The sequence below is a fragment of the Lemur catta genome, chromosome 1, assembly GCF_020740605.2.
Source record: "Lemur catta isolate mLemCat1 chromosome 1, mLemCat1.pri, whole genome shotgun sequence".
NCBI classification, from domain to species: Eukaryota; Metazoa; Chordata; class Mammalia; order Primates; family Lemuridae; genus Lemur; species Lemur catta.
Window position 1 is genome coordinate 11,996,740 of NC_059128.1, and position 23,505 is coordinate 12,020,244.

Sequence of the window (23,505 nt, forward strand, 5' to 3'; positions counted from 1 at the left end):
TTCCCTTTTAGTATCCATCAATAGTATCTCTTCATTATGATAAGCAGTTTCAGCTTCTTGGTTATTTCATGTAAGGCCTAATTTTTCAGTGTCCTGAATTTTAGGGCCAAGATAGCAACAATTGTTTCCTTTCAAAATCTATCCTGACCTTTTGTTTTTTTGTTTTTTTAAATGTTTACTTTTATAATTAGAGCCCCTATAGTGATAGAGAGTTGGGCTTTATGACAGATTTTGGGCGTATAGGGGATCATGAAGACCATAGGTTTGGGTGTATAGAAAAGAAAGGTTTTCCATGGTTTGGTTTCTTAACTTTCAGAAAATATTCCTGGGGCATAGCTCTACTACGTGTAGGTTGCACTTTATATATGGCTTCATTTTTGTGTAGGTGCAGTTGTAATCTACTTAGTTTTTCTAAATCATATTTTTTGGCTAGCATCCAGCATTTATAGCAAATTGGTCCAAAGCTGGTCTGTTCATGCTCTTTGGCCATTGGTCTCTAGAATCAATTGACATTAAATATTTTTATTGCTTATAATAATATATATTTTCTATGATCACAGCATTAGGATATTTGATATTTATTTGAACCTTTTTTAAAGTTAAGTATTGAAGAGCTTGGTGGTGGCTGTCCTATAGCACCGTCCGTAGACTGTTTCTGAGGCTGTCCTGTAGCACAGTCCTAAGACTGCTTCTGTGTTGTAGGTATGCAGGGGACTCTTTCATCACAGTGTCATTTTAGCCTGTCCTAGAAAAAGTTGCTTTTGCCAGCAAACCTTGTACATTATGAGGAAGCTCATTCCATCTTTGAACTTTGAACTAACTTCCTTAAAATTGGAAGTGTTATGTTATTTGGAGAAATACAGCTTTAAAAAGTAGACAGTTTTTGTCAAGTTTGAAAAAGATTCTTAAACTTGGAAATTATCGTTATAGTTACTTATAATATCTTGTATTCATCTTAGAATATCATTTAAGTTTGCTGGTTTACATTTTGTCAGCTATTACAAATTATTTTTCATAGGTTCAAGGGAAGGACCCTTCAGTGGACATCACTCAGGACCTTGTGGATGAATCTGAAGAGGAACGCTTTGATGATATGTCATCGCCAGGTTTAGAATTGCCATCTTGTGAATTAAGTCGCCTTGAGGAGATTGCAGAACTTGTGGCATCATCTTTACCTTCCCCACTTCGTCGTGAAAAACTTGCACTGGCACTGGAAAATGAGGGTTATATTAAAAAGCTCTTAGAGCTTTTTCATGTGTGTGAGGATTTGGAAAATATTGAAGGACTGCACCACTTGTATGAAATTATCAAAGGCATCTTCCTCTTGAATCGAACTGCTCTTTTTGAAGTTATGTTCTCTGAGGAATGTATAATGGACGTCATTGGATGTTTAGAATATGATCCTGCTTTGTCTCAACCACGAAAACACAGGGAATTTCTAACAAAAACAGCCAAGTTTAAAGAAGTGATTCCCATATCAGATCCTGAGCTGAAACAAAAAATTCATCAAACATACAGAGTTCAGTATATACAAGATATGGTTCTACCTACCCCTTCAGTCTTTGAAGAAAACATGTTATCAACACTTCACTCCTTTATCTTTTTCAATAAGGTAGAAATTGTTGGTATGTTACAGGTGAGTTAGATCATTCCTTTCTTGCTACTTCAAAAGATACCGTACTTGATTGACATCATTTAAACTGTTAATTGCCTTCAGCAAAAATAATTTTCTCTTCTTTGTAAATACCTAAATTGAGTTTTGATTTTGTTAAAATCTAAAATTCAGTATTTTGGTTATACTATAAGAGATTATACTATATAATAAATACTATGAGATCAAAAGGTTTTTGTGTTTGGGGTAGGCAGGTTAAGTGTGTTAAAGAAATTTAGCTTGAAATTACAAGGGGGTGATTTTAATGAAATGATTGAATGTTGAATTTTAGGGTTATTAATCTATGAATTATGCATATAATAGAACAGATTGGAAAAGGAAGGAGAAAAGGATGCCAAGAGAAATGTCTATATTTAATATGTTCTGGTGCCAATTTCTATTAAATATAGAATTTATGAAAATCCCAAGTAATGGCACAGTAAAGGCCCGTTTTTAAGGTAAAGAGAATATAACAGAGGAGGCAAATTCTAACTGCACGTATCCCTACGAAAAGGCACGTTTTTGTAGTGGATGAGAGTGTGGGGGAGTTAAAGTGAGTTTGAGTTTCAGCTCCATCTGTCACTTAATAGCTCTCAATAGCTTGGGCAGCCTTCCTAATTTCTTAAAGCTTCAGTTTCCCCATATGAGGGGTGGTGATATTACTGCCTACCCTGTAAAGTTGTCTGAAGATTAAGTGAAATCATGCATGTAAAGTATTTAATATAATGCAGGACTTGTGAAAAATTTTTAAAGTATTTACTGATAATTGCTTATTAAAAATTATTTTTTATAGTATGCTCAGTCTCTGAGGTCTGTATTTTAGGATGCTTGCATCACAGTCGACCAGAGAGCAATATCCTGGGTTCTGCACAAAATACAGAATCTAAGTCTCTGAGAGCTGGCCAATAATTTGCATTTGTTGTAACACCCCCAAAGTTAGAGAACTTCTCACTCTGTCATCCCACGGTGCGTGAATTGATCTCTTCTGACTGAAGCAGAAGTTTACATAGTGCCAAGAAGGATTTGTTATTTGCATACCCCCCATGCTTTTTTTGTTTCTTTGTCCATAATACTGTAAGAATAACAGATAATTGTGATATAGCTTGGAAGATATTATCAGACTTTTACCTCAGGTATACAAGTAAAATACTTACTTGAAACCCTATATTTGTTAAATATAGAATAAAGGCCAATAAATGTCAGTAAGTACTGCTTGGTAGCATGTGTTACAAATAAATCAGTATGTTTAGTCTTCATTCCTGTTCCTTTTTAGAAAATGTCTGTATTTCCAGTGTCCTTGCCTTTGTCACCTTTTAAATTAAATTTAAGTAGAAAAATAAATTTTACCTGTAACTACTTTCCTAGAGCTAATAATAATTCCAGAACATATTGACTAATTTGACATGTTTTCCATTCATTTAAGACAGACATGTAAATAATTAAGATAGGCAATACAGTCTAAGTACAGTAATAATCCTCTATATAGTATATTGTGATTAATTATGGAGGAGGTCGTAGGGTTCTGGTACCAATTTCTATTTGTTCTTTGATAAGGAGCTAGTGTTTGCTAACTAGTAGCCTTTGCTCTAGTCCAATTTTGATTCCTAATTTTCTTGTATAGTCCAGAGTTCTGATCCTTTTCTTTAGCTCCGTATGGTTCTATTTTTGTTACATAGAGATTTGTCACTTCTGTGTTTTCTTGGTCCTCATACGTGTAAAATGCCAGCTTTACTCATTAAGTATGAATGATTTCAAGTTGTTAAATCTTTGCTTCTCTACAATATGCTCTGTAAGATGCTGGCTGCCAATGGTGTAGTTATGTCTGTTTCCCTTGATGCTGGGCTCTTCTATCTAAAGTACTGCTGTGAAGGCAGGAGCATTTTACAAATGCTTTGGCAAGGAGTGATTGAGGTACAATTTAAAGCAGGTTCCTAGCCATCTTTCGTAGACAGACACATACACACACACAATATCACAACATCCCCTTACATATTGACTGCTTCCTCTATAATACCGTTAAACATTCTTAGTCTCTCTACTTCTGTACCCCCAACTGCAACAGTTCAGAGAATCTTTTTTAACCATTTGAATTCTAGTTGGTGGGATATATTATATCTTGGATGTATCATGAAATTGGATGCCATTTGGTAACAAACATATGATCAAAATCATATGTAATGAGAAAAACAATGTTATTCTTATAATATATGTAAGAAAAAATAAAGGTGGGAATAACTAAACTAATTTAGTATCACAGGGAAAATCTTTCCTGGGCACCCACAACAGTGTTTGTGGATTTTATAATCTAGTAGGAGGTTGCATACACACTTGTGTATACCAGGTTGTGTTTGTGAGTGTGTATGTGTACTTTGACTTAGGCATGTCTAGGGCTGCAGTAGTGTTGAATCTAATTCTAGCTCAGGTAGTATGTAATTACTGTAAAACAAAATCTTGATGAAAAAACAGTAATGAGAAAAATGAGACAGGAATCAGGAAGGCTCTGCTACCTGCAGATTGATTGGGCTTCAATAAATTTTTTTATCTGAATCTCGATTATAAAATGAGGTAAGATAAAGTAACATCTGAGGTTCTTTTCAATTGCTGTACTTCTCTGATTTACTGACCTAGGTAAATATACTATGAGGATATCCCTTGAATCCTTTTAAAAATAATTTAATGTATATTAAACTATTGTGTATGTATATATGGATATCTTCAAATAAAAGATTTTTTTAAAATTTCTTTCTTTATTTCAATAGATTTAGGGGGTACAAGTTGAATTCCGTTACATGTATATATTATATAGTGGTGGAGTCTGGGCTTTTGGTGTAGCATCACCTGAATAGTCCACATTGTACCCCATAGGTAATTTTTCATCCCTCATTCCTCCTTCCCTCCCCTGCTTGAATCTCCACTGTCCATTATACCACTCTGTATGCCCTTGGGTAGCATAGTTTAGTTCCCACTTATAAATGAGAACATGGAGCATTTGTTTTTCTGTTCATGAGTTACATCAGTTAGGATAATGGCTTCTAGTTCAATCCAGTTTCTGCAAGACATTATTCTCTCTTACTGCTGAGCGTTACTTCATGATGTATATATACCACATTTTTGAATCCACTCATGTTTCATGAGCACTTAGGTTGATTCCATATCTTTCTTTGCAATTCTGAATAATGCTGTGATAAACATATGAGTAGGTATCTTTTGGATGTGATTGATTTTCCTCTGGGTACATACCCAGTAGTGGGATTGGCAGGATCGAATGGTAGATCTCCTTTTAGTTGTTTGAGAAATCTTCATACTGAGCTCCACAGAGGTTGTACTAATTTACATTCCCGTGAACAGTATAAGTGTTAAGTGTTTCCTTTTCACAGCATCCATGCGAACATCTATTGTTTTTTGACTTTTTAATAGTGGCCATTCTGATTAGAGTGAGGTGGTATCTCATTGTGGGTTTAATTTGAATTTCCCTGATGATTAGTGATGTTGAGTATATTTTTGTATGTTTGGCCATTTGAATATCTTCTTTTGAAAAATGTTCATGTCATTTGCCCACTTTTTAAGGTTGGTTGGCTTTTTTCTTGCTGAGTCATTTGAGTTCCCTCATAGATTCTGGATATTAGTCCTTTGTTGGACACAGTTTGGGAATATTTTCTCCCATTCTGTAGGTTGTGTATTTACTGTTTTATTTGTTTTGCTGTGTACAAGCTTTTTTTAGTTTAAGTCCCATTTGTCTATTTTTGTTTTTATTGAATTTGCTTTTGGAGTCTTAGTCATAAATTCTTTGCCGAGGCCAACGTCCAGAAAAATTTTTCCTAGGTTTTCTTGTAGGATTTTTGTTTAAGACTTTAATCCATCTTGAGTTAATTTTTGTATAAGGTGAGAGATAGGGACCCAGTTTCATTCTTCTGCATATGGCTATCCAAGTTTCCCAGCACCATTTATTGAAGAGTGTCCTTTCCCCAGTGTATTTTCTTATTTGTCAAAGTTCAGTTGGCTATCAGTATGTGGCTTTATTTCTGGGTTGTCTATTCTGTTCCATTGATCTATGTGTATATTTTTATACTAGTACCATGCTGTTTTGGGTTACTCTGTCCTTGGTAGTATAATTTGAAGTCAGACAATGTGACGCCACCAGTTTTGTTCCTTTTCCTTAGGATTGCTGTGGCTATTTGGGCTCTTTTTTGATTCCATATGAATTTTAGAATTGTTTTTTCTAATCCTGTGAAAAATGATACTGGTATTTTGATAGGAGTTGCATTGAATCTGTAGATTGCTTTGGGCAGTATGGTCATTTTAACAATAATTGGTTCTTCTGATCCTTGAGCATGGGGTAGTTTTTCACTTGTTTATGTCATCTGTGATTTCTTTCATAAGTGATCTATAGTTCTCCTTATAGAGATCTTTTACCTCCTTGGTTAAATTCACTCATAGGGTTTTTTATTTGTTTTGTAGTTATTGTAAATGGGATTGAGTTCTAGATTTTTGCTGGTTGAGTTCTTGATCAGCTTGGTTTTTGCTGGTGTGTAGAAATGCTATTTATTTTTGTATGTTGCTTTTATAACCTGAGACTGCTGAATTTGTTTATCAAATCTAGAAGTCTATTAGAGGAGTCAAAAAGTATTTTTTAAACTTAAGGTTAGCTAAGCACAGTTGCTTATGCCTGTAATCCTAAGCATTTTGGGAGGGTGAGGTGGGAGGCTCACTGGAGGCCAGCAGTTTGAGACCAACTGAGAAATGTAGCGAAACCCTGTCTCTACAAAAAATTTTAAAAATTAGGTAGGCATTATGCCATGCATCTATAGTCCCAGCTATTTGGGAGGCTGAGCCAGGAGGATTGCTTGAGCCCAGGAGTTCAAGGTTGCAGTGAGCTATGATTGTGCCACTGCGTTCTAGCCTTGTTTCCAAAAAAGTTAAGGTTATAAAAATCCTATAAACGTGAGATGTTAGCAAACTGGCCCATGCCAATTTTTGTAAATAAAGTTTTATTGGACCACAGCCATACTCATTCATTTACATACTGTCTTTGCTTTCATACTGTAAGAGTAGGGTTTAATAGTTGTAGAAGAGACCATATGGGCCCACAAAGCCTAAAATGTTTACTATCTGGCCTTTAAATAGGTCCAGGTGTGATGGCTCACACCTGTAATCCTAGCACTTTGGGAGTCCAAGACAGGATTGTGTGAGGCCAGGAGTTGGAGACCAGCCTGGGCAACATAGGCTACCACTACCATCTCTACAACAAAATAAAACAAACAAACAAAAAAATCAACCAGGTGTGGCAGTGCATGCCTGTAGTCCTAGCTATGTGAGTGGGTAAGACAGGAAGCTTGCTTAAGCCTAGCAGTTAGAGGTTACAGTGAGCTATGATCATGCCACTGCACTCTAGCATGAGCAACAGAGCAACCCTGTCTCAAAAAAAAAAAAAAAAAAGGCTTAGGAAATAGAGCCTTGCCAAAATTTTTAAAGAACAGCATTGAACAGCATTGCCAGTACCATCTTGTCTTTTTCCAGTTATTTATATTATAGCATCCTGAAATGATATTTGAATGTGTTTACCATGGACATAATTAAAACTTTTCTTTATTTCATAGGAAGATGAAAAATTTCTGACAGATTTGTTTGCACAACTAACAGATGAAGCAACAGATGAAGAAAAAAGACAGGAATTGGTAAGAAATTAGATGTAAGGAAAGGCATGAAAATAAAATGACAAACTTTATATTTTACTTATCCTTTTTCCTAATTTCAGGTTAACTTTTTAAAAGAATTCTGTGCATTTTCCCAAACGCTACAACCTCAAAACAGAGATGCTTTTTTCAAGACTTTGTCAAACATGGGCATATTACCAGCTTTAGAAGTCATCCTTGTAAGTTTGTTTCTCCTCATTTTTAATTACTGTTTTTTAAACCATAAAAATTATATTTTTATGTAACATGCACATAGTAGATTATAGCCAATATTTAATATTAGCTATGTGTTACATTAAGTTAAAGAAGCTGTGAAATTCCAGTATTAGTTTTCATACAGTATTAAAAGAATGATCAGTCAGAGGAATTTTCCATATTTTTAATAATTCTTAATTTTTTGCAGCATTATTAGATGAAGTGTTAAAATAGAAAGGCCAGCTGGGTGCGGTGGCTCATGCCTGTAATCCCAGCACTTTGGGTGGCCAAAGCGGGAGGATCACTCGAGGCAAAGAGTTAGAGACCACCAACATAACAAGACCCTGTCTCTACACAAAATAAAAAACGTTCTCTACAAAAAAATTTTAAAAATAATAGCTGGGCATGGTGGTGTATGCCTGTAGTCCCAGCTACTCAGGAAGCTGAAGCAGCAGGGTCACTTGGGCCTAGGAGTTGGAGGCTGCAGTGAGCTATGGTTGCGTCACCACTGCACTCCAGCCTGGCAAGGCCCTGTCTCAAAAAAAATTTTTTAAGGCAAACAAGAATAAATGATTTTGAAAGTATAATTTTATCCACTGAATAAGTTTTACTTGCAATGGAATGTATTTGACCTTTCTTTTACATTGCAATGTTTTCTTATAATTTGGTTTGGATATTTACATAGCTATAAGTTCCATATTTTTATAATTAGAGCAGAAATAAGTGCTTTTTATCTACAGGGCATGGATGATACACAGGTGCGAAGTGCTGCTACTGATATATTCTCATACTTGGTTGAATATAATCCATCCATGGTGCGAGAGTTTGTCATGCAGGAGGCACAACAGAATGATGATGTAAGTAAGAAGTTAACAGAGCAAAAAATAACCAGCAAGGTAAATATTATTTGCACTAATAGTAAGTATTTATACATAGGAAGCTATAACTGTTTTTATTATTCATTTTTAAGATTTAAATTGTGGCTATTTGGGAAAAATGTAGCCATAATATCAAATGGCTTATTCTTACCCTAAATTGGCTCCTGTCTCTGTTTATAAATTTATTGTCTTATAGCAATTATTTGTTAATGGTCAATTTAACTTCCCTTTAAAATTTTTGACATCAAGTTTCTTATTAATTCTAAAGTTAATTTGCTGTGTTGTCTTATTTAAATCATTTAGTCAGTCGTTCTTCTATCTATGCAATTATGAGTAATTTCCCTAGGAAAGCATTGACTTTACTAGGAGTACATTCTCAAAATCATCAAAAATGAAGAAATGAAACATAGTCCCTTGGAAAGTGTTTAGAGTGCTGTTTCTTTACTCCCTGACCGTGGAGAACAGACTGTCGTCTTGTTCACACATAATACTCTCACACTCTAGTGTCTATGATAAATTATAATAGATTTATCAGTTCTGAAGTAATTGAGAAATTATATGCTGCTAAATGTGAGGGGCACTTCCAGGTCATGTGTGGGAGCCCTAATTGTGTGTGCTCTTCTGCTTTATCTTTGGATAATTGAATGATTCTGATTTTTCATGTTTGGAAGTAACTTTTTAGTTAAGAATAGACTAAGATATTTGCTCTAAACTCCTTAAGGGAGAAGGGGAAAAAAGAAATCCCCTTAGAAAAAAATCTGTGTGGAATTCTAGCCTATGGTATTTTTACAAAGTGAGAAAATAGACTTTGTTACTTTTTGAAAAGATCCTAATTAATCTGTTCTGGTGTCAAAATGAAGTAGAATATTTAAGTTTTTCTTTTTAAATTATAGTGCCAGGGTAGGTGCAGAAAAATACCAGTTTGGACTATTGAATGTTATGTCATGTTTTTCTTTTATAAAATCACCGTCTTGAAAACAAAAATATCTGTATTATTGAAAATAAAGGCTACTCTTGTTGGCTTTGACAACCCGCTAGTGGAACGTACATTGATATACCTCAAAATACTTTATCCACATGCAGTAGGGCTCTTGATTCCCACTCTGGATCATCTCCATACACCATCTGCATTTTCTCTGTCCTTGTCCATCATAGCACTGCATATGTTAGGTTATTAAGTATGAAATGTCCGATTTTTTTTGACAGTTGATATCGCTGACATTTCACTTTGGCACTTTTATTTTTATCGTGAAGGTACATCCTCATCCTTTCAGATGCATGGTTTGGCTTGTAATTATCTTTCAGATTTTTTTTAGAGCAGTTTTTTGTGAAACCATGGATAAGTCAAAAATTTGTGTTATTTTCAAATATTAGTTCTGTCGTGGAACCAGTGCTGCATAGACAGCTCAAAATATCAGCAAAGTGTTTGGGAAAGATGTGGCTAATAGACACACAGTATGTTGATGGTTTGAGAAGTTCCATTCTAGTGATTTTAATCTTGAAAATGAGCCACATGTGTGACCTGAGACAAAGGTGGGTAATGATGAGCTGAAAGCTATAGTGGAAGTGAATCCATCTCAACCTACGTGTGAATTAGCAGCAAGGTTTGATGTTACTATTCCAACAATATTGGACCATTTGAAACAAGTGGGCAAGGTAAAGAAGCTGGATAGATGGGTTCTGCATGAATTAAATGAGCATCAGAAGAGAAATAGTCTCGAAGCTTGCCTTTCTTTGCTGTCATGACAAAAAGGTGAACCATTTTTACACTGTTGTGTTATGTGTGATGAAAAATGTATTCTTTTTAACAATCGCAAGTGTTCAGCACAATGGTTGGATAAAGATGAAGTGCCCAAACACAGTCCAAAACCGAATATACATCCAAAAAAGCTAATGGTGTCTGTTTGGTGGTCCAGCGTTGGGACCCTACAGCTTCATGAAACCTGGTCAGTCGATGACAGCGGATGTCTACTGCAACCAATTGGATGAACTGATGAGGATGCTTGCGATTAAGCAGCCAAGATTGGTCAATAGAGACAGGCCAATACTCTTGCAAGAGAGCACTCGACCACATGTTACACACATAATGCCACTCAAACTACAGAAGCTAGACTGGGAAACTCCTCTGTCATCCACCATATTCACCAGACCATGCACCAACTGACTACCACTTCCAGGCTTTGGAACACTTCTTGGAAGGAAAAGTATTCAATTCTCAACAAGCTGTGGAAAATACCTTTTGCAATTTCATTGACACTCTCCAGGTTTCTTTGCTGCTGGCATAAACAAGCTACATTAAGATGGCAAAACTGTGTTGATAGTTTAGGCACATACTTTGACTAATTGTACCACTTCTTGTTTGAGATATAATTAAACTTTTGACTCGAAATCGGACATTTCGTATTTAATGACCTAATACATAGTCAAGAGCAGGGAATTTCTCACTGAATCCCTCTGAATTTTTATTTATTTCTTGGGCTAGGAACACCAGTCATAATAGGGCCTCAGGAAAACCAGCAATCTGTGTTCTTTGACATTTGGAATCTATTTAGTCCATTTGTTGTTCTGTGTACTCTCTAAATACAATAGTCTTATTTTTCCCAATTTCAGACATTCAGGTACTGACTTTTTCTGAATTTATTGAGAGGAAACTATGTATCACTTCCACAAATGGAGAACAGAGTTCATTTGCCATAAATAGAATGAATCTGTAAAAATAAATGCAGTGAAAGTAGAACAATGTTATAAATTATTAAAAAAAATTTACTGTTAAAGCTATGAACCTAAAGCCCATTAGCTTTCTTCAGAAGGTAGATTACGTTATTAGAGATGTTGAAAGACTGTTAGCACAGAACTGAAACTTCATTTATTTCTTTAATCAGAGGAACTTAAAGATAATGGAAAACAAATTTGTCATCTTTTCAGTACTATTTAGTGTAATGTCCCTATACCACACTTTAGGAAAAGAAATACTGCCATATGACCTATTAAAGAAGTGAGTTCCTCACGTCATTGTTTGCGGTTAACAAGACAGAGCTATGTGTAATGCTGTAGTATATGTCTTAGTTTGTGCTTTTTCCATTCTTTCTTGTAATAAGTGGTCCTTATTATGTGTATTTTTCTCATCAGGATATTTTGCTCATCAACCTCATTATAGAACATATGATTTGTGATACAGATCCTGAACTTGGAGGAGCAGTCCAACTTATGGGACTGCTTCGAACTTTAGTTGACCCAGAGAACATGCTAGCCACTGCCAACGTAAGCCATGGGCGTTTTTCCTCTTTTTTATAGCTGGTATATTGTTTATTGCTGGTAGGAACCAGTGCAGTTAAAGTTCATGGAGGTGTTTTTGATTCCTTAGAAAACAGAAAAGACTGAATTTCTGGGTTTCTTCTACAAGCACTGTATGCATGTTCTCACTGCTCCCTTACTAGCAAATACAACAGAAGACAAACCTAGCAAAGGTAAGATAATACAGGTTGGTAGTTAAGAGTTCTTTGTTCTTTAATTCTGAAACTCACAGTTGGTGTTGAGTAACAATCTTTATAGGAGGCAGTCGGGGAGGCAGGCTGGGAGGGATGGGGGTAGGGATGGAGTGTCAGGACGTGCCCTAAAAAAACAAGTCTCTAAAAGTTCGAACTATTAGATGTCTAATAATGTATTTTGAAAAGAGATCTTCATGGTAAAATTTCTTTAAAGGTGGTATAATCAGATATAACAGAAACAAATTTGAGACAATTGTTACTTCCAAAATTTTAAAACAATTTTTTTTATGAAACATTTGTGGACTGCATCTACACAGGTGAAATAGAAGAAATTATGAAAAAATTCATTTTACGTTATTTGTACTCCGATGTGTAGACAGACCTAAGCTTTTTGCTCAATATTAAGCTATTATATTTGCATTAAGGATGTGTTAGGATTATTTGTTAATTTTGCATTTTATTTCCTAGGGCTTTAGCTTGTGTATGTGTATGTTTAATTTAGGAAGTAGTTTTAGGGTCTTCATTGGGAAATTCCTTATTGAAGCTCCAGGAATGAATACATTATTTTGCCATATGCCTTTTGAGTGTACTGTGTGTTTAACTTATAGCATACCACTTACAGAAAATACATGTTAAATTGGCTTTTTTGTGTGACTGCAGAGTGAGGTCAATGTGAATATTCATTTTTTCCTACCTACTTTATTCATATTGAGTAAAGCTTGAGGCTTCTTTCCAAACCTACATGTTCAATTCATTCAACATTTATTGAAAATTCATTGTGTTGGAAGGACTGTGATATATAATCTATACAGGCTAGATGGGGGGAATGAAAAAAATGGGCATTTCAGGGATTGCTGCCTGGTGAGGAATAAAGCCAAGAATCATAATTCAGTGTGGACTCACTGTATTTAGCAAAGGAGGCATGAGGCCGGGCACGGTGGCTCACGCCTGTAATCCCTTCCTTGCTTTGGGAACCCAAGGCAGGAGGATTGCTTGAGGCCTGGTTTTTGAGACCAGCCAGGGCAACGTAGTGAGTGCCTTGCTACTTCAGACTCTGTCTCTAAAAAAAGGGCACAAAACACTCTGGAATCATGGGAACCAGGAGGGAGTTATTATACCTAAGATGAGATAGTGTCTGGCAGAACCTCCTGTGCTTTGTGTACATCAGTGCGGGGCACCTGTTGAGACATTTGATAGAGGGTTCTCGAACTGTATAATACAGCAGATCTTCCACATGTGTATCCTGACTTTGCCTGACTAACTTTTCTGACTTGGGTCTAATTAGCTAATAGACTCGTAATATTGTGAAGCTAATTCCTCACAGAGTTGTTTAAGTTAAATAAGAGGCCTGACCTGGTGGCTTATGCCTGTAATCCCAGCAGTGTGGGAGGGCAAGACAAGAGGATCACTTGAGGCCAGGAGTTCAAATCCAGCTCCAGCAACTTAACGAAACCCTGGCTCTACACAAAAGTAGAAAAATTAGCCAGACGTGGTGGCCTGCACCTGTAGTCCCAGCTACTCAGGAAGCTGAGGCAGGAGGATCGCTTGAACCTTGGAGTTGAGGTTGCAGTGAGCTATGATGACACCACTGCACTCTAACCTGGGCAACAGAGTGAGACTCTGTCTCAAAAAATAAATAAATAAATATTGTAAAGCACAGTTCTGGCACATGGTAGGCATTCACTAAAGTATTTAAAGTATTTGGGTAAATAGAAGAAGGGATTTTACTTGATTAGAATTTGAGTTCTTACATTTGGAAGGAAAAGAATGTTAGACAGTAAATATAATTGTGTTTTATTTCTTTTAGATGATTTTCAAACTGCCCAGCTGTTGGCACTTGTATTGGAATTGTTAACATTTTGTGTAGAACACCATACCTACCACATAAAGAACTACATTATTAATAAGGATATCCTCCGGAGAGTGCTAGTTCTTATGGCCTCAAAGCATGCTTTCTTGGCATTATGTAAGTGTTGCTTCTGATAAAATTATTGTCTTTATGTTATCATATTATTGGTATCTTTAGATCTTACTCCTAGAGAAGAAAAGATCACACTGATTACAGTTCAAGAGACCTAAGTTCTAAAACTAGCTCTGCCATGGATTATATAGTTTTGCCACATTAAGCGTGGGGTAATTTTCCTGACTCCTCTTTCTTAACATACGGCAAAGGGGTCAGAGTGTATCTACAGTGTTAAATTCCATTATTAAAACAGCAGCTTTGGTCATTTTACTTCAGTTATTTTAAAGCAGGAGTGGCAAATTATAGCTATAGCCAAATCCAGCCCATGGCCTATGTTTATACACCCTGAAAAATTTGGTTGTTAAAAGGTGGCTTTAAAAAGAGAAAAACAAGTATGCTACAGAGACCATATGTGGCCCACAAATATGTACTCTGTGGACCTTTATGGAAATTACACATTCTTTTAGAGCAACAGATAGTCTTCTAAGAAGATCGTTCTTAGTTGTACATAAGTTTTTCAAAAATTGACTTTCACAGTGTTCTTAGGACCCCAGTTGGTTGTAGTAAAACATTTCTGAGTTGGAATCAGGTTAATCCAGAATGTTCTTGAGGATGCAGCAGCCAGACGTCTTAGGTAATGAGTTTCCATATTTAAACTCTCCTTATTGGCGAGTTGGCAGACCAAGTGTAGGGATACAAGGCTCAATAAGAGATGTCTGCTGGTAACTGACTTTGCCTTTTGGTTTTTAAAGGTAAGTTTGGGTGTTTTGTTGTTTTTTTAAGACATCATACTCACCCACTAATTAGAGACCTGAACATCTCCATTTTTGCTATCTTTAATTTACTTCATTTTAAATTATTTTGCTTAATTGATTTTTAGATGTCCTTAAATTATAAAGTTATAAACTATAAAAATTATAAATTAAAAACTTATTAAATTATAAAACATTTTTATAATTTAAGGATGTTTCTGATTTACTCTATCAGTATTTTATCTTTAAAACAGTATTGGAAATAAGTTTGCTTACATTCATTAAACTTTCTATCAGGTCGACATAGCATATTCATTTTCCTTATGCACCTGTCACAGAAAAAGGGAGAGCACCATGGCCAAGTTTAGAGGGAGTTCATAACTCTTTGAATTGTTCTTCTGTGTCAACATAGAGGGTTTGTCCAAGTGTAGGAAAAGGGAGTTTGTGAGCAGATGGAACAGAATGGAAAAACTGAATAAATGAGTTTTAACAAATATATTAAACACCTACTACCTACCGTGTTTCATTGATTGTAAAATGTGCAGTTTTATACATTTATCACCCGTGAAATCAAGGTGAGTCTTAAAATTTATGACATGTCATAATCACTTTGTTTCCTTAGTAAAAAAATAAAGTTGTAATCAGTGGCATGTTAGATTTAAGTATGATATATACTTGATATACTAGAAAAATGAAGATGATTAAGACCTGGATTCAGCTTTCAAGGGAATCAGAATTCACTAGGAGGAAAAGGTCATGTGAAAATCAAAATACAACACAATCACTATATTACAGAGGTGTGTTTGGAAACATAGTGGAAATAATTTGTTACCATTTAATGAGGCAAGTCAGGAAAATTTCACAAAGTAGGTCATTTGAGTTGTATCTTCATCATTGGAGAGTGTGGCATTCATTCTTGGTTGAATACAGTTAAGATGTTAAGTATAAAAAAAAGTGTGATGTGTGGGTTTGCTATAGGTAGGACCAGTGACTCCAGTGGAGAGTGGCAGAATACACGGCTGAAAGGGAAGGCCTTTTCTTTAGTTAAGTTCCTCGTTTTATTTTGCTTGCAGTATTATAAAAAAAATTCTTATAATGTAATGAGAACTATGGAGAGAATCATTACAAGTAAATAAAAGTTTGTATTGTCAGAAACTAAGTACACTAGCAGAATCTTCCGTTACGTTTTCTTATTGTTGATATATTCCTAACTGAATCAGGCTATTGTTAAACCTAACTATTTCTCAAATGACTTCTCAGTGTACCTCTCTCCCCAGGGTTGTGAACATGAGTATCTTCTTAAAGAAGATGCCAGTCATTAGGAAGAAGTTCTTTAGGACTGGCTTTGTAGTTTACAGCAGGAGTTTTAATCAAGGATTTCTAAAAACTAAATGTAGATTTTGGGAATTAAGATATTTGTGGTTCTTCCAAGACAAGTATATACTGAAATAAAATATTAGGTATAGTATTTTTTAAGGAAGGGTTTTATAAATATTTAAGTTTAGGTGCACACATGTAAGTACAAATGATAATGAGCAGTTAAATGTAAACAGTTTGGGGATTTAGGGAACCTTTTTTTTTATATCTGCTGCCACTTAATTGGCATACTTTGTCATATTTAAAGACAACTAATCAAGTTTTATAAGTGAAGCCAGCAATCCTTTTCTAAATTCAGTCTTTACGGGTTAGATATCGGTTTCATCAGTCTGTTTACTTGGCCTTTTCAAGATTCTTGGATCTTACATTGCAACCCTTTAGCTCATGCTTTTATGTTGTTTGGTTTTTTTGTTTTTGTTAAACATATGGAAATTTGAAAAAGGAATGAAATGAAAGCTTTATTGTAGAGGCTTTTATTCAGCTGTCAGTAGTGACATGGAAGGCAAAAAGTCTCAGGCTTACTACATGAGATTTCATGTTGGGTAAGGTAAAGATGAATAATTTTTTTAAAGAGATATTTGAAACTAAGTACGAGAGGTTTCTGGCATGTTAAAAAAGCTTAGAGATGTGAGTGGAAGCAGAGTGCACTGTACATTGAAAATCCAGTGGTTATGCCAACTTTGTCTATCCCCAAAGCATCCTCTCCTTTGAGTGACTTGACTTCATAGAACTCACTGGCAAAATTTTGAAAGCAACTTTTTATTCACCAGCAAACAGTGGTTGGATATTTTTGATGCAAGTTTCTTCTCAGGGATGGGTTTGAGTGGAAATTGTGTCACAGAGTTGATAAAAATAAATGAGGGCAAATGGAAATGGGGACCCAACCAAAAAGACCACTAGAACTGCCTTCTATCTGCATCAGCAGTTTCTGGATAGAAGTGCTCTTCAAGAAGTGTAATGATGCCATCTGCATACTCTGGACTTAGGGAATTCCAGGAAGTTCTTCACTTACCTGAGAACTGCATTCAGACCAGAGGGGTCAGCGAGTGTGTGTTATGGTAGGACACAAGTCTCCACAAAGCCTGCAAAGTAGGAGTGCTAATTCTTAAAATACTACTACTCTTGCCTTTATTACTAAAAGCTTGAAATTCGGCCTATTAGCATGAGCTCTAAAGTATTGATTTTTATTCCTAACAAATGGAACTGCTTTCACTAAGTTCCTTTTTCAATTAATGTTTAAAAAAAAAAAAAAACTGAGAATATTGTTTTGGGAAAACAGACCCTTGTTAGGCTTTGATTTACCACACAGAAAGATGCCTCATTGTTTAAAATGTCTTATTTCACCATGCTTATGTTTTTAAAAATATTCAGTAGTTTAAAAATAAAATGCAGTTATTATTCTATAAACTATAATATTTTGAAACTCCCTGCCCAGAGTGTTTCTTTAGAAAGATACACTCTTCAATAAGTTGCATTGTTAAGGCAGTTTATAATCAACTGTACCTAATTGGGCATTCACTTGTGGACCTCTTTTCTGCCAACTAAAGAAAAATTGAGCTGCTTTACTCCTCTGCCTTCCCACCCAGAAACCGTGTCAGCATGGTTGCCTGGCTACCTGCTCATGAAGGACTTGATTAATAACAAATTGGCAATTTAACGAGCCACTTCTCTGATCTCCAAAGAAACCAAAATACAAACACAATATTTAATCTTGCCAACCGAAGACGATGTGACTGCATGAAGTGAGTATGCTTTTTTGAACTGTTTACAATAACTGGGGCATTAACTTACTGATAATTCCACTTAGGTAAAGAGGGCTTTGTTGAAGTCTAGCTGTCTGAGTATATTTGGATCTTGACGAATGGTGACTTTCAGTAACTCCCCATACCTCAAGATGTAAATATACCTTTTAATCCGTAAGTTAAAGCCTAATTAATTGTAAAAAGAAAAACTAGGAAAAAAATTAAAAAGCATACTCGCTGCAATATAGAGAACCACGTATTTTTAATATCATCCTCTAAATTTATTTCTAAACTATGGGAAGGCAAATTTTGGGCCATGCAGATTTTTGTGTGTTTATAGCATTTCTATAAGCACATCTACAAATAAATGTAAACCCATGAACTCTGATGCAGATAATAAGAGTGTCCATAAATACTGAAGACCAAATTATACAGTGGATTGCCCTAATAAAACAATAGTTTTTAAGGTGTATATAAAAGGATATGTTGAATTTTTTCATCTTAAGTAGTATGATAGGTTCATTCATCTAAACTCTTATTTCTGATATGAATTACATTTTGGTCATTAGTAACTGGTTGACTTCCAGAATTTTCTCTGGCTTTCTAAGACTTGTGTTCTATGATAACATCTACTACTTATAGAATACACTTCTTTGATAACACTTTCATAATCCTTATCTTCAGGTTCACATTTCTGGAAGTGCTAACATCACTGTGCAGGAAGAATTACTGATAGGTGTTAAACAGGTTTTTTTTGTTTTGTTTTGGGGTTTTTATGTTTTGTTTTTTGGTAAGACTATGGAAGTGTGGTGTGTGATTTAAATAGCAATGCCTCTGTGTTTCAGGTGCCCTTCGTTTTAAGAGAAAGATTATTGGATTAAAAGATGAGTTTTACAACCGCTACATAATGAAAAGTTTTTTGTTTGAACCAGTAGTGAAAGCATTTCTCAACAATGGATCCCGCTACAATCTGATGAACTCTGCCATAATAGAGATGTTTGAATTTATTAGAGTGGTAGGTTCTGTATTTTTTTAGTCAGAATTTTGGTTTTAAGTTTTTGAGAAAATTGAATATGCATTACTGGTATTTTGGCTGCAGAATATTTGGAGAGAATTTTAAAAAGAAAAATCAATATACCAAAAGCCTGTGAGAGATTTGATTCAAAGTAATGAAAACCAAAATAATCTCTCAGCAGCTATGCATCCTTTATAGAATGGTTTGAAAACTGATTTAACACTATCATGGTAATCATTTTAATAAAGTAAAAGTACAGTTGACAGATAAGCATTTGAATGCGTTTCTTGACTTTCACAGGTTTCTGAAGAACAATTTCATAGTAGACTTTTCTTCAGTCTTTAGTACTATAATAAGCTAGTGGCACTCAAACATTGGTGCTATGTAAAATTATCTATAGCGTGATTTATTTTTGTAAAATATATTTAACATAAAACTTGCCATTTTAATTATTTTTAAATGTATAATTCAGTGGCATTCAGCACATTCACATTATTGTGCAACCATTACCATCTATCTTCAGAGCTTTTCTGTGGCATACTTTAAAAAAAAAAAAAAAATACACCCAGATCCCATCCCAGACTTTTGGAGTCAGAATCATGTAGGGTGGAACCTGGGCAAGTACTTTGGAAAGACTCATAGATAAATCTAGGACTACTGTAGTAGCCAGTGTATGTTACTCAATTTACATTGCTTGATTATCTCTAGGATTGTGTAATAATTTTATGAAATAAAATTATTTTTGGTGAGTTGTATGAATTTGCTAAATTAAGCTTCATCTTGCTAAAATAACATTTTACTACCATTTTTTCATTATAATTCTTTTCTGTAGGAAGATATAAAATCATTAACTGCTCATGTAATTGAAAATTACTGGAAAGCACTGGAAGATGTAGATTATGTACAGACATTTAAAGGATTAAAACTTAGATTTGAACAACAAAGAGAAAGGCAAGATAATCCTAAACTTGACAGGTAAGTTACATATGTTTGAACCTATTCACTCAACGTCAATTGTGTAGTGGCAGCTTTTTTGTTTATTTGATATTAGAGAAGGGAGAAATAGGCAGCTAGTGAACAGAAGTTGCAGTTTTATGTAAAGGTCAACACAAAAGTTTTCCTGAAGGTTTGGGGGGATATTAGTATGATCTGAAGAAACACTTAGGTGGCAGTGAGGCTTCATGTGTTCAAAATAAGATCAAGTATTATCTTTTCATGCTTTGAATGTACATTTTATTAAGGTTACAAATTCTAAAAAATCTTGTGCATTTTTCTAAATAATTGAATTTACGTTAATAGTACATTTTCAAATCTGAAAATTATTATGTATTAATTCCCAATGTTAACAGTTGAATAAGTGACCTGTAACAGTACAATTTTTATAATAAGGGGTTTGATTCCACTAATACTAGATATGGTGGAGTGTGTTTCGTTGATAACATGTTTGGTAAAATCTGGTTTCCATCAGTCTTTATGTGTTTATGTCTGTTCATCTCCATTAACCTATTAAGAATATATCTAATTTTAGAGCAATACCTGAAGATTAGCTAAATAAAAGTCCTTATATGAGTATATTTACTTTGTTCTCTTTATTCTACTTTGGTTTCTTTACTCATAGTATGCGCTCCATTCTGAGGAATCATAGATACCGAAGGGATGCCAGAACACTAGAAGATGAAGAAGAGATGTGGTTTAACACAGATGAAGATGACATGGAAGATGGAGAGGCTGTAGTATCTCCATCTGACAAAACTAAAACCGATGATGATATTATGGATCCAATAAGTAAATTCATGGAAAGGAAAAAATGTATGTTGAAAAAATGAAGGCTTTCTCACTCTAGGTTTATTTTCTATTTGCTGACAAAATGATTAGTATCTACTTGGAATGTGTGGTGACATAGATTTTAAAGACTCTGTTGCTTTATAGGATGTGCCTGCATCAATAGCTCTGTTGTAAAGGTATAGACTAAATTTTCTTAATTTGAGTTAAATAAGTAAGGATATAGTATTTCAAGAAGAGTAGGAATACTGAATATGATACTGAAGGTTTCGTTTCTTCTCCAGAGTAAAATCCAATGGATATAATGATATTTGGTATTTTCATAAGCTTTGTTCATAAATTGAACTTTGGTGTTTCTCCCCCGCAAAGGAGTATGCTGGTTAAATGTGTTTTAGTGTCAGGCCTTTTGGAGGAATTTAAAAAAGAATGAGTGTAGGCAAACAACTATTGACAATGTTCTCGTTTTTTAGTAAAAGAAAGTGAAGAAAAGGAGGTGCTTCTGAAAACAAATCTTTCTGGACGGCAGAGCCCAAGTTTCAAGCTTTCCTTGTCCAGCGGAACAAAGACTAACCTCACCAGCCAGTCATCTGCAGCCAACCTGCCTGGTTCTCCAGGCTCACCCGGGTCCCCAGGGTCTCCAGGCTCTCCTGGATCCGTCCCTAAAAATACATCTCAGACGGCAGCTATTACTACAAAGGTACATTTTTCACTTCCAGGACTCCGATTTTGCCCTTTTTTCTCCTTTAAGCTTTCTCAACAATAACTGTTGTGACTGGGACTCCCTTTGGTTACTGCCTTCTGGAACTGACTTACCATTTGTGAACTAGATAACGAGTCCCCCATCATCACACCAGAACTTATCAAAATGTTGAGAAATTTCTGAAAGTTTTTTATGACCAATGAAAGAATCCAAATAAATATGTTCCTTTTGTTGTTGTTGTTGTAAGCATGAAACAAAGTTTATTGAGGAAGGAAGGACAAGATAGGTTCACAGAGTAAGAACGAGATATGTTTGCCACAGAACAGCCAACAGACCTCTTGTTACAACAAAAAGGCCCGCAAATACATTGTTATTTTCGTATTTTGCATTTTAGAATTACAGCTTCAGATTTTTATATCAAGACAGTTACAGACATTTTAAATTTTCAGTTATTCTTTAGTCTACTGTCTCAGTTAATACCCAGGTAGAGACTTTGTGGGAGAAAGATAACCTAAATATCTGGATACTCCTAACTATACTTTTGCCGAGCAAGGTTTATTTAAAAAAAACAAATTAACCGTTTACTATAATATTTCATATAAGAAATGTTTTAGTGATAAAGATGTAAAAAAGACATAATCTCAGAATAAAACCAGTTATTTTGGTTGCTGTATTCTGCCCTTTTTTTCCTTTTGAGGTATAAAACATACTAATTATTGGACTATCAGTTCTAAATTAGGAATCTAATGCCCAATCACAGTCTTTTACTGTCCTGTGAGCAGGAGGCTCCTAAGGACTAAGAAGTGACTCTGAGACATGCTGAAATGAGGGGCAGGCTGAGGGCAGAGCATTGTTTTTCCACGGCCGGCTAAGTAACGAGAGCTGCCGCAGTTTCTGGTGAAGGAGCAGGGCTACAGGGAAGCCTGGATGAAATAATGAGGACGAGACAATGTAGGATTGTTTTCCTAACCTCTGATAGCTTGTCTGTCCTCATTTCTGGTGGTCTGTTTATCTTCTGCAGCTTTCATTTTGATACTATTTTAGACTTTCATGCTTTAAAAAGATGCTAATGTGCTGTTAAGTCTTGAAACGTTTTAATTCAGTACTGTTTCTGTCTCCTGGGTGATTTGCTAGGATTTATAAACTAAAGATTTTTGTTTTAATTTTAGGTGACTTAAAAGTTTTTACTTAAAACACAGGTATTTTGAAATGTAGGGTGTTGTTTTCTGTTCTTTAAATAATCCTTATTTCTGAACAGGGAGGCCTCGTGGGTCTGGTAGATTATCCTGATGATGATGATGATGATGACGATGAGGATGAAGACAAGGAAGATGCGCTACCATTGTCAAAGAAAGCAAAATTTGATTCATAATAATAGCAACTGCCTACGATCAGTACCTGTTGAAAAAAACTGGTTCTCGACCCCTCCCCCTTACAAAATCCACAACAAAGTGCAGTGGTCTCTTGTGAATGACTGACACAGATCAGCCTTGCACACTTGGCTTCTGCTCATCAAGTGCCAATTGAATGGAGCAGGAGGAGGGGATATCATACATTTAGGGGAAAGACTTAAACCTTTGAGCTCTCCAGCTTGGACCACACATTGCCCTTTTCTCAGGGAAGGAAATGGAAACAAAAAGCCAACAGGGCAGGGGTTTTGTAAGTGGAACTCTGGATTGACTGGTCAGTTGCTACAATCAGAATATGCTTTCTTGGACCATGTTTAAGACTCAGAAGAATGGGCCTTTCTGCCATAATTCTTCACTAGTTAAGAATGCCAGCAGTTTCTTTGTACAAAGAGACCTGCCTTTAAAATCATACATTCTGAACATTTTAGTCAAGCTACAAGTTTGGAAAACCTCTGTGGGGGAGGGGCGAATATAAAGTTTTCCTCTTTTTTATCTGTTCCCTTTGCCCTTCAAACTGCAGATTTTTTTTTTTTTAAGTGGGGATTTGTCCCTGCTTGATTAAAGATTGAGTGGAATTCTAGATGTGGTCAATTGTGTCATAATTTTTTTTGTTTCATTTTGTTTTTGACATTTTTTTCCTCCCCTGAGTGTATGCGTAGTTGTTGAATATATATATTTGGGACCATTAAAACTTTTTTTGATGTAATATAACCTAACGTTGTGCTGGTACCTGTTTTACCATGTGTAATTTTTGTTCTACATCACAGTTCTTAATTTGTTTAGAGTTTTATGAAAGATGGTATAGTTTTTATTGACAAAAGCAAAGTAATCTTACAACTATGTGCATACAAAAGCAATAC

General features: G+C 35.2%; 1 protein-coding gene across 2 annotated transcripts in view; it reads left to right on the forward strand.

Moving 5' to 3' along the window:
• PPP4R3A (protein phosphatase 4 regulatory subunit 3A) overlaps positions 1 to 23,225 on the forward strand; it is a 42,626-nt gene extending 19,401 nt beyond the window's left edge. Inside the window, exons 4-15 of one of the 2 annotated variants that reach the window (XM_045561963.1) lie at positions 1,019 to 1,636; positions 7,249 to 7,326; positions 7,407 to 7,523; positions 8,280 to 8,435; positions 11,547 to 11,678; positions 11,782 to 11,884; positions 13,713 to 13,871; positions 18,585 to 18,754; positions 19,587 to 19,729; positions 20,373 to 20,563; positions 21,007 to 21,233; positions 22,495 to 23,225. In XM_045561963.1, the coding sequence (XP_045417919.1) occupies positions 1,019 to 1,636; positions 7,249 to 7,326; positions 7,407 to 7,523; positions 8,280 to 8,435; positions 11,547 to 11,678; positions 11,782 to 11,884; positions 13,713 to 13,871; positions 18,585 to 18,754; positions 19,587 to 19,729; positions 20,373 to 20,563; positions 21,007 to 21,233; positions 22,495 to 22,608 (2,208 nt within the window). In that variant the 3' untranslated portion in view covers positions 22,609 to 23,225. The remainder of the gene's footprint in view (positions 1 to 1,018; positions 1,637 to 7,248; positions 7,327 to 7,406; positions 7,524 to 8,279; positions 8,436 to 11,546; positions 11,679 to 11,781; positions 11,885 to 13,712; positions 13,872 to 18,584; positions 18,755 to 19,586; positions 19,730 to 20,372; positions 20,564 to 21,006; positions 21,234 to 22,494) is intronic. The other variant, XM_045561964.1, reaches the window with a different exon arrangement.
• Positions 23,226 to 23,505: the final 280 nt, after the last annotated feature.